General features: G+C 36.7%; 1 protein-coding gene across 6 annotated transcripts in view; it reads right to left on the bottom strand.

Moving 5' to 3' along the window:
- Positions 1–2,262: 2,262 nt before the first annotated feature.
- Positions 2,263–12,288, bottom strand: part of NUP62CL (nucleoporin 62 C-terminal like) — a 94,857-nt gene continuing 84,831 nt past the window's right edge. For all 6 annotated transcript variants that reach the window (XM_047716730.1, XM_047716733.1, XM_047716734.1 and 3 more), the window contains one exon: positions 2,263–3,156. In XM_047716730.1, the coding sequence (XP_047572686.1) occupies positions 3,062–3,156 (95 nt within the window). In that variant the 3' untranslated portion in view covers positions 2,263–3,061. The remainder of the gene's footprint in view (positions 3,157–12,288) is intronic.

The following is a 12,288-nucleotide window of genomic DNA, read 5'->3' as shown; positions in this document are numbered from 1 at the left end:
GAAGACACTGAACTTCCTAAGAACTTCTTACAGACTGAAAAGGTCACGGAAAGTATCTGAGTTATCCAAAACCTGTTATATGCCGGTGAGTATGTTCTTGAAGGACACGGGTGAATGAATGCTGGTATAACATGTACTATTTTGTGGCTCCGGCAGAGAGCACAGGAAGAATGTAAGCGTGCACAAAGTGTGGGTCATACCAAAGCCTGTACCAGGTAAATCCTGTATGATGGTGAGGCTGAATTCTGCTGCTCAACCAAACTGTTCAAGGGACGCATCAATCCGTAAGTAGATGGGAAAATCTGCCAAAGCTGCAGGTGTGTTTGTCCCCTGGGAAAGTGGCAAAGGGTGGAACAAATACTATACCAGACATGTGTACAACTTCGAATAAGACATACATCCTATTGGCACAGAAGAGATACACACTTCATTAGGAATCCATCTAGGTGGGATGAGTGGAGGATAAATGGCTAAAAAGACAGGTAGGGTGGAACTGCAACTCAAAAGCAAGGTCATGAGTAAGTATTCTCTGTACCTGTGTATAGCTGTAGCTAGTCCCAGTGGTTGGTAGCAAGGGACAAACATTCAGAAAATTGCACTAGAAGGAAAAACAGCTATTTCTAGTTCTGCCAAACGTAGTAACTGTGGAATAATAGCTACTTCTTTTCCCACGGCATGCCTTTCCCTGCTTTCAAAGGGAGACAGTGTATAAAAGCTTTGAGACAGTTCACAAAAAGCTTTGAGAGTTGTAGATGTTATTCGTGGACACAGAGATCTTACCGTGAGGTAATTTCACAATTTCATCTCAGAAGAATTTATGACAAACTAAAAAATATGCCTTATTTGTCTTTCTGACAATTTAATAAGGTTCGTTTAATTAAGCCAGAAGTTCTTCCTTAACATAGACATATTTCCAGTGTTTGTCCTTTTCAGATGCTTTGTTTGCAGCACATTTCTGATGAATACATTATGAAACAATGATAATTTCCAGATATGGAAGAAGATGCTAAAACCAAAACTCTTCTCTAGAAGAGGGCTAGCGTCATTCATCCAATATTAAGAGAAACCAACTGTGCATGTCTTTCAAATACCCCAAATGAGATAGCATAAATGCTGTTATAGAGAAAATAAAAACAGCATCTTTTTCAAAGGACAAAGAAAAGCCTACAAGTGTCAAATTTAAGAACATGACAAATTTAAGAAATTTTCCTTCAGTTAAATCCTAGCTGGTCTTGAATAATGGTTAGAAGAGGCTCAAGACTCCAGTACCTAACAAAAATGTTGCCTTAAAATGGGTTATTTGCGACCTTTTAATTAATATTTGTTCAACAATGTCATGTTCTCTAGACACACGTTAGAATCCAAGTCAGAAGGAACCTTAGAGATGAATTAATCCAAGACTCCAGATCCCAGTACACTGAGATTCTGCCAGTAAATCTTGTATCGTTAACTGCATTGATCTGAAAGCCACTCTCCACCCACCATTTTTCCAGCTCTTGTGGGGGGGGGAACCCTAGAACTCCCCGTACAAATCCAGCAGGAATACCTGAGCCCCTCATTTCACTGAGGAACTTTAGAGTAAGCATGTATCATTTGTGAAAGGACATAAAGGAATCACAAAACTTCAGAGAAATGAAAACTCATTTCTTTTACTTGGAAAGACCTTGTTCATATGGTTAAATGCTTTCATGGGAGAGATGAAAGATGATACCCAAAATGAAATTATTTGTTCAGTTAATTAAGTAGGGACAAGACTAAATCCGGTGTTTCCACTAATATACTATGTACCTTTTACTGAGTATAGAACTTAATTCATACACCAACTACTTTATAAGAGTTAAATCTACAAAAACAATAAGGAAAATGTCTTTATCTACGGTATAACAGAAATAACACTAGGCTCAAAAACTGGAGATTACTCAAAATTATAGCCAAAAGCTCTTTGCCTACAGAAATCATCCACAAAATTAAATGGTCTCTAGATTATTTTCATATTCTAAAGTTTTGAGTGGTAACAAAAGCTTACCTGATGAGCTGCTACTTTGAGAAGTTTGGGTAGGAATGAAAAGGCCATGTAAGTTGATATTTAGTTTACTTATGAGGTGGTGAAAATCACTAGTACTCATTTCAAAGATATTTTCTTCCTGTAATATGTTCAGGACCCCCCTGCACATGTACAGTCAGTATTACAGAAATTTAGCTCAGTAATTATAGTCGACTAAGCTCTAGTCACTCAAGAACTTTTAAGTAAGTTTGCTTTCACGTTATACGTTTATTTTTTAGAATATCACCTTTATTTATGACAGGTAAAACATGTAACACAAGAGATCAGACTGTTCCCAAGCTAAGAACAAGGTTTTTTCTTGAAAAACAAATATCCAAAAGCCAGCAACTACATGCTAAAACCAAATAAAATACCAGACTATCTGTACATCAAAAATATATGAATTGCCTGAACCTTACCCTTTTAAACATAACCTAATTCAAGAACTAAATCTACTCTAATGTTTCTTCTTCTCCGAATTTCTCACATTTTCTATACTTTATAACACACTTCTTTGTATTATCTATACTGTTTTCATACAGACAGGCATTAATTATATCTCAAACTAGACAGTAAGTTCCTTTGAGGAAAAAGACTACACTACATGTACACTACATGTTGAAAGCAGGCACCCAGTAAAGACTAGCTGGAATCTATTTCTTGGCAAACATTTCTCGATGATTCAGTTAGAGGAAGAAGGACAATGTGTGCTGCTGGTAGAATATGGGATCTAGGAGAGTTTAAGATACAAATTACACACACGGAGTCAACATGTAATAGGTTACTGCCTAGAGCCAAGAGGGCTAATACAGTCACGATTTGCTACTACTAAAAGCCAAACTACAGTATAATTCTCAACAGCACAATATTTAAATGAAAAAAAAATCAAACCAACCACAAGAAAACTTCATTGCAACCAAACACTAAATAGTTAATTGTGAATACTACTCTATTTCACATCATAACAACTTGTAGATAATGTATAATCCCAAAACAGCATGCTGAATATATGGTCGTTCAATCAAAAGCAATTCTGATATTGTGTTCTTGCTCCGCACGACAATGATCCTCAAAAACCCGTGTTACCTCTTCTACCTTCTTCTGCAGCATGCCTATAGGAGGAAAAGTCATGCACCATTAATTCAAGGTCAAAATGTCCAAGGAACAGAATAGTTTACATTCTCACTTCAACATGACAAATAAAACATCAATTTTATTTAATAGCTTTAACTATTAGAATATACAGGAAAAAACAATCTGTTTAGAAACTATAAAAACAGTGGATGAGACTGTTCTTGATTTGCTCTAATTTTCTGGTAAATAACTGTGTACTTGACATTTATGTTTTGTTGAAGAGAAGTGAAAACTGCTTTTTACTCATTACAGCTTAAAAGTGCTATATAAGGTAGTCATTAAATTGAGGGTATAGATTCTGGTAGAGGTCTTTGCTGTCTATAAGCAAATTAGTACACATAGTATATTCACATTTCTGTTCCTTTCTAATGGTTTATTTAACTTGGTGGTCCTCAATTTGCCTGGGAGCAGAGCAACACAAAATACCATTAATTTTACCATATAAAACAGCAATATTCTATAGTAAAAATAAGCTGTCAAAGTAAGCTTGATAATCTAGATTTTTCTATTAATGTGCAGTTGGTCATTTGTTTTAGTGTTCATTAACGCTTACTAGTCAATAAGCAATAGCTGGTGCCAAAGATTAAAAAAAAAAAAAAACTTCACAAGAGAAACACGAAAAATTTGAAACAACATACTTCAGTTTTCTTCAGCCAATTGGAAAAGCCCCAATGTTATTCAGTTTTAAAGTATAAGAGTATAAGAATACATCATTCTATCTTATGACATACAGACATTTTGCAAGATTACACCTTAAGAACAAGTATTTTAAATGATGGTTGTATACTGAAAGGCTAGAAAAACAGTGTACATTGAGCCTGCCAAAATACATCTTTTTTTTTTTCTAATAACTGCAGGGTGCAATTTTTTTTAACCACTGAATAACATTTTTCAGTGTGACAGAGGAACAATGAGCACTATAACAAACCATTAACTTGAGGCCAGAATTGTCAACATAAGCAAAATCTACTTAATTTGCTGATTGATAATGTATTAAGGAACACATTTATAAAAAAATTTTAAAAATCAATGAAATGTTGAGCAACACAAGCCAGCATTATTAAGAGAGCTTTCTATAAATATTTTGTCATGTCTTCAAATTAAGTTCTCAGGACTATTTCTATATTAACATACTTTACATTTTTTAGGAGTTTCATTACTTGAGGGCAAAAACTGCTCCTAAAATTTAACTGCCCAGAGTTCAGTTCTGAAGATATGTATTAGGGACTGGTTCCTGTAGGCCTCTGAAATTATATTCCATACTAGAAGATAAATGCCAGGAATAGTCAATATTTGGGGGAAATACACCATATACATTTTGAGATTAAAATGAACTGTACTGAGCAATATGAAAATGAAATTATGAAAACAATTCCATTCACAAAAGCATCAAAAAGAATTAAAACACTTAGAAATAAACCTACCAAATGGAGTATAAGACCTGTACACCAAAACATACAAAACATTGCTAAGAGTTAAGATCTAAAGAAATGAAGAGGAATCCCATGTTCATGGATTGAAAGACTCCGTAGTGGTAAGATGGCAATCCCTCACAGGCTGATCTACTAATTCACTGTAACCCCTATGAAAATTCCAGCAAGCTATTTTTATAGAAATAGAAAAGCTTTAAAATTTACATGGAACGGACCCAGAATAGCAAAGCAATCTTGAAAAAGAATAATAAATTGCAAGAATTACACTACACAATTTTAGAACTTACTACAAAGCCACATTAATCAAGATGGTGTAATACTAGCATAGGATAGCCATAGAGATCAATGGAACAGAAAGTCCAGAAATAAAACCCTATATTTATGGTCAGTTCATTTTTGATGAAGGTGATAAGGCAATTCAGTGGGGGGAAACATAGTCTTCTGCAACAAATAGTGCAGAGACAACTGGATACCTACATGAAAATGAAGTTGAATTCTTACTTCTTAACTATGCACAAAAAGCAACTCAAGATGCATTATGGACCTAACTTCAAAGGAAAACTATATTTGGAAAATAAAACACAAATATCAATCAATTGATGAGCAGATAAGCAAAATGTGGATGTCCACACACTGGAATGATACACAGCAATAAATGGAATGAAGTAGTGATACATATTACAACATAGATGAACTCTGAAACCATTTCGCCAGACAGCAAAGGCCACATATAATATGACTCTATTTATATAAACTCTCCAGAAAGTACAAATCACTAAAGACAGAAAAAGTAGACTATTGGCAGGAACAGGGATCAATTGCCAACAAGCAAGAGGAATTCTTTAGGGTATAGAAATGTTTTCAAATGGATTGTCTAATGTTTGCACAACTCTGAGCTTTAAACAGCCATTGGTTAAGATGATAGATTATTGTGTTTAAAACATTTCCTAAAAATCACTTGCACCCCCCCCAAGAATATTCTGGTAAAATTGCTTCTAGCCAGTCCTATTCTGTGTATGGGACAGATGTTTTCTTCATTTAAACCTACTTGCAAATATTTTAGGTAAAGATTAAAAGACATTCATATAAAGTTATGAAAATAAGTGAGTTGATCATTAAACCCTAACAGTGCTCTACTATAATTATTTTTATTTTAAGTTACACATATAAAAATTTTTTTTAAATTTTTTTTTAATTTAATGTACTTACTTGACAGAGAGAGATCACAACTAGGCAGAGAGGCAGGCAGAGAGAGAGGAAGGGAAGCAGGCTCCCTGCTGAACAGAGAGCACAATGCAGGGCTCGATCCCAGGACCCCAGGATCATGACCTGAGCTGAAGGCAGAGGGTTAACCCACTGAGCCACCCAGGAGCCCCCACATATAAAAATTAATAGATAATACTAAATTCATGGTCAAAGGAAACAATGTACTTTCATAAACACTGCTATAGTACAACTCTTATTTTCCTTTTAGAAAAACAATTGTGGGGGCACCTGGGTGGCTCAGTTGGTTAAGCAACTGCCTTCGGCTCAGGTCATGATCCTGGAGTCCAGAGATCGAGTCCCACATCGGACTCCCTGCTCGACGGGGAGTCTGCTTCTCCCGCTGATCTCTCTCTCCTCTCATGCTCTCTCTCTCTCTCTCTCAAATAAATAAATAAAATCATTAAAAAAAATTTAAAAAAAAAACAATTGGGGCAGCTGGAGGAAAAAAATCTTGAAAAAATGGTCAAAAGATACAAATAAGCAGCTTAAAAAAAGGAAATACAGATTGTTTATAAATATTTAAAAATACTCATCTTCACTGGTAACCAGAAGAATGCAACTGAACAATGGAAATATTTTCACCTATAAATTGTAGAAAGGAATGATGACTGTGCTGGTAGAATGCTAAAAGGATTCGGAATTAGCAGAATTAGGTAATTCAAAGAAGTGCTGAAAGTGGGACTGTAAGCAGTAAGAGGCAGATCTCTCCATTCCGCCACATCTGGGTGATTCTCCCTACCCAAGCCTAGCAGAGGACTTTTTGTTTAGAAAGGGTAAACCAGGTGGGCTGTGGCTCAGAGTCATCAGGGAGAGCTGAGGATAAGGTATCTGTACCAAAAATATAAGTGAAAGTTTGCAAGGGATGAAGTAAAAGTCTACAACTTGAGCACTGAGCTCCAATCCCTTTTTTAATAGCCCCAAGAACACTGGCTACCACTAGGTTTATTAGTCCCTAGCCAAAAGCTGAAAGATTCTTCCTTGGAGAAATGACCAACTGAAGAGAAAAATCCTAAAAATTCTAAAAGTAATGGCTAGAGATCCTCCAGTAAAAAGGTCTTGCCAAATCATCCTATAGTAAATTAGCAAGATCCATCTACAGTTTAATGTCTCATTCTTGAATATAAATGGAAAACCAAGAATCGCCAGTGTGTTGAGGAATATCTTTAATACCAGACCAGGGACACCTTGGTGGCTCAGAAGGTTAAGTGTCTGATTCTTGGTTTCAGTTCAGGTCATGATCTCAGGGTTGTGGGACTGAGCCCCATGTTGGGCTCTGTGTTCAGCACATAGTCTGCTTGGAATTCTCTCTCTCTCCCCCTCCTTCCTCTCTCTCTCTCTCTTTCTCATAAATAAATAAATAAAAAGACCAAAAGACTAAAACAAAGCAAAGATAAAGAAAGCTGGAAGACAGAATCCAGGAAAACTAAAATATTTGTTTAAGATTTTTTTCTTTGAGACAAAGCGAGAGCATGAACAGGGGGAGGGGCAGAGAGTGAGCGAGAAGCTGACCCCCCACTGAGCAGGGAGCCTGACATGGGCTCAATTCCAGGACCCTGAGACTATGACCCAAGCCAAAGGCAGACACTTCAGCAACTGAACCATGCAGGTGCCCCAGGAAGAATAAAACATGTTTAAAAATCAATAATATCGTCAGAGAGAAGACACTGAATCCATGAAATAAGAACTGGATGCTATTTAAAACACACACACACACACACACACACACCACAAAACAATACTACAAGCTCTTGTGAACTAAAAAGTGTAACAGGAAGCAAAGATCAGTAGAAAGACTGGAATAAAAAGCTGAGTACTTATCTGAGAAAATTTAACAAAAATACAGCAGAAACCTAATTCCAGAAAATTCCCCCAAACTGACAGAAATCATGTTCTTGACTGGAAAAGCTCACTGAATACCATCTCAGTGGATGAATTAAACCTACATGGAGGCACATCTGAAATTTCAGTATTGTGGGGAAGATCCTGAAAACTTCCATGGGGGGGGGGAAACATGAAAACAAAGGGGTCACATTAAAGGTTTAGGAATCAGAATGGACCTCAAATCTGGAAGACAATCAACAACATTTTCAAATGTTTAAGAGAAAATTATTTCCAAGCTAGACTTTTTTTTTTAAAGATTTTATTTATTTATTTGACAGACAGAGATCACAAGTAAGCAGAGAGAAAGGCAGAGAGAGAGATGGGGGAGCAGGCTCACCGCTGAGCAGAGAGCCCGATGCAGAGCTCGATCCCAGGACTCCAGGATCATGACCTAAGCCTAAGGTAGAGGCTTTAACCCACTGAGCCACCCAGGTGCCCTCCAAGCTAGACTTTGATAGCCAATACTATCAGTTGTGAGGGTAGAATAAAGACCTTTCCCCAAAGAAAACAAAAAAGGTAACTTGTTTTTTTTTTTTTAAAGATTTTATTTATTTATTTGATAGACAGAGATCACAAGTAGGCAGAGAGGCAGGCAGAGAGAGAGAAGGAAGCAGGCTCACCGCTGAGCAGAGAGCATGATGCGCCGGGCTCGATCCCAGGACGCTGGGATCATTACCTGAGCTGAAGGCAGAGGCTTTAACCCACTGAGCCACCCAGGCGCCCCCAAAAAAGTAATTTGAAAAGACATAGGCACCTTTATGTTTATTGTAGCATTATTTACAATAGCCAAGGTGTGGAAGCAACCCTAATGTCCATCGACAGATGAACAGATTTTTAAAAATGTGGTGTATATATACTCTGGAATATTACTCAGCCCTAAAAAAAAAACCCCCTGAAATCTTGCCATCTCCAACAACATAGTCCTAGAGTATTATGCTAAGTGAAATCAGTCAGAGAAGGTAAATATCATACAATTTCATTCATATGTGGAATTTAAGAAACAAAACAAACAAATAAAAAGAAGAGACAAACAAAAAACAAGACAACTACAGAGAACAAACAGGTGGTTGCCAGAAGGAAGGTAGATTGGGGGGTCGAGGTGAAATAGATAAAGGGGATTAAGAGTATACTTACCTCTTTTTTAAAGATTTTATTTATTTGAGAGAGAGTATGAGCAGGGGGAAGAGCAGAGGGAGAAGGAGGAGCAGGCTCCCTGCTGAGCAGAGAACCCAATGCAGGTCTCAATCCCAGGACCCCAGGATCATGACCTGAGCTGAAGGCAGTCGCTTAAACAAGTGAGCTACCCAGGCACCCCAGGCATCACTTCTCTTGACTGAGCACTTAGAAATGTATAAAATTGGGAGGGTATGTGCTACGGTGAGAAAAAAAAAATGTATAGAATTGTGGAATCATTGTATTGTACACCTGGAACTATTATAACACAGTATGTTAATTATACTTGAAATAAAAAAGACCTCAGATATGCAGTATCTCAAAATACTTACTTCCCATGCATTCTCTCAGGAAGCTGATGAAATACACGTTATACTAAAACAAGGGAATAAACCATAAAAAGGGAAATATAAGAGCCATGAAAGAAAGAAATAGATGGAATACAAGATTGCTGTAGAGGGAAGAACCTAGCTGAGTAGTAAACCAAGAGAGCAACAATACCAGATAATAGATTAGGGATTCGGGATTAGAGGGTCTGGGAGAAAGGAATCCAAGAAGGTGAAATTGATGGATTTAAAGAAAAAGCACGTATCAGAGAATGAACTACTTACTGGTAAGTATATAGAAAATTTAGCAAATGATGAAATAAACTTTAGAGGAAAACAGAAACTTGTAAAAGAAGTAAGATAGTGGTGCCTGGATGGGTCAGTTGGTTAAGTTCCTGACTCTTGATTTCAGCTCGGGTCATGATCTCAGGGTCCTGGGATGGAGCTCCTCATTGGGCTCCATGCTCAGTGGGGAGTCTGCTAGAGATTCTCTCTCTGCCCCTCCCCCTGCTCACTCACTCTTTCTATCTATCTCTCTCTCTCTCTCTCAAATAAATAAATAAATAAATCTTAATAAAAAGAAGACAATATAATATGCTATATGGCCAGGCTGTGAATAAAATTTATGCAATCTTAACTCAAAACAATAAATATTGTTCTATGTGTAATTTATGATATGGTTATATTGGTAAGATGACAGAAAAGTGTGCTTACCTGCATATATTTATATGCTTCTATAAATGTAATATGTACATATACTGGAGGGGCAGTATGGGGGTATATTGTATTGCACACACACATACATATACACAAAATGAGGGTGGTATAAAAGAGTTAAATCCTTACTTCCCATTTGGGGAAGCCAATACAGAAGGCCTAAAATGGAAAAACTAAAAAGTAAAGTATACATGGTATTTAGAGATCTAGAAATATTTTAAAAAAAAACAGCTGAAATAATTGAGAATGATTGTTTCTAGGGGTGGAAAACAGGGTGTGGACAGAGAAGCTGATATTTTTCATAAACTTTATTTAAAAACTTTATCCTTGGGGCGCCTGGGTGGCTCAGTGGGTTAAAGCCTCTGCCTTCGGCTCAGGTCGTGATCTCAGGGTCCTGGGATCAGGCCGCCTCGGGCTCTCTGCTCAGCAGGGAGCCTGCTTCCCCCTCTCTCTGCCTGCCTCTCTGCCTACTTGTGATCTCTGTCTATCAAATAAATAAATACAATCTTAAAAAAAAAACTTTACCCTCTACTTTTAAGGTGGTAGATGTAAAAGACCTGAAATAAGGCAGTGATAGTAATCTACTGAAAAGAAGATTCAGGAGCTATTAAGAAGTATAATCATCATCACTTACTGAAGAAATAGAAATAGTCTACCATAAGTCCCTGAGCAAATAATAGCAACTGTTAGCTGAGAAAAAGAAAAGTTGAAGGAGTTGGAGTTACTGATCTGGGAGGCCCAGGAGAGAGTGAAGATAATGAGTTTAGCTTTACACAAGTTTAATTTGAGGCGCCTTTGGGATATCTATGTGCAGATGTTTGTTAACATAGAGCTTTATAATGCAAAGTAAAAGAACCATTAGTAAAACTGATGGTTAGAGATGACAACTGAGGTTTAAGAACTGCTGATATTCAGAAGAGCCTTAAAAGAGAACACTATTAGAGATAAGGGGAGGTCTCAAATCTATAATCTAAGTTCCTACCTTAAGAAAATAGAATATGAGCAAAATGAACCTGAAGCAAGCAAAAGGAAGGAAATAATAAAGACTGGTTATTAATGAAACTGAAAACAGGAACAGTATAGAGAAAAATCAATGAAACAAAAGCTGATTCTTTGGAGAAAAAAAATTAATAAAAATTGATTAACCTCTACCAAGACAGAAAAAAATAAAAATAGAGAAAACACAAATTACCAATATAAGGAATGAAACAGGGCAGATCACACAAATCCTGTGGTCATTAAAAGTATCAAAAGGAAATCCTAAGAACAACTTTATGCTTATAAATTCAACACCAAAGAATTGTACCAACTCCTAGAAAACCATAAATTATGCGAATTCAACCAAGATAATCTTAGGAGAGAAGGAAACAAGCCATAACTGACTCTTAACGACAGGGAACAAACTGAAGATTGATGGAGGGAGGTGGGTGAGGGGTGGGCTAGATGGGTGGTGGGTATTAAAGAGGCCACTTGTGATGATCACTGGTGTTGTATGTAAGTGATGAATCACTGAATTCTACTCCGGAAAGTAATATTGCATTATATGATAACTAACAAAACTTAAATTTAAAAAATGCATCAATGCAATCCACCATATCAACAAGTTAAAGAAGAAAAAAACACACGATTATATCAATTGATGCAGAAAAAGCATTTGACAAAATCCACTATCCATTCATGATAAAAATTCTCAGCAAGTCAGGAAGAGCATGAAATTACCTAAACTTGATAAAGAGCATCTACAAAAAGTCTACAGCTAACTGTACTTAAAGTGAAAGACTGATGGCTTTCCATGGAAACTTAGGAACATGACAAAGATGTCTGTTCTCATAACTCTTATTCAACATAGTACAGGAAGTTCTAGCCAGTGCAAAGTGAGGAAAAGAGATAAATGGCATACAGATTGGAAAGGAAGAAATAAAACTTCCCCTATCTGCAGATGATATAACTACCTATGTAGAAAATCTCAAGGAATAAACAAAACAAAACAAAAATTCCTAGATATAAGAAGTAAGTTCAGCAAGCATACATACAAGAAAGCATACATACAAAAAAGGCTAAAATTAGTAAGGCAGGGAACAACGATGTTGGAGAGGATATGTGGAGAAAGGGGAACCTTCTTAAACTGTTGGTGGGAATGCAAGTTGGTACAGCCACTCTGGAAAACAGTATGGAGGTTCCTCAAGAAGTTAAGAATAAAGCTACCCTTTGACCCAGCAATTGTACTACTTTGGTGTTATTACCCCAAAGATACAGATGTAGTGAAAAGAATGGGCACCTGCACACCAATGTTCATAGCAGCAATGTCAACAAT

Source organism: Lutra lutra, chromosome X, assembly GCF_902655055.1.
Source record: "Lutra lutra chromosome X, mLutLut1.2, whole genome shotgun sequence".
Classification (NCBI taxonomy): domain Eukaryota; kingdom Metazoa; phylum Chordata; class Mammalia; order Carnivora; family Mustelidae; genus Lutra; species Lutra lutra.
This window is presented reverse-complemented; position numbering and strand designations above follow the sequence as displayed.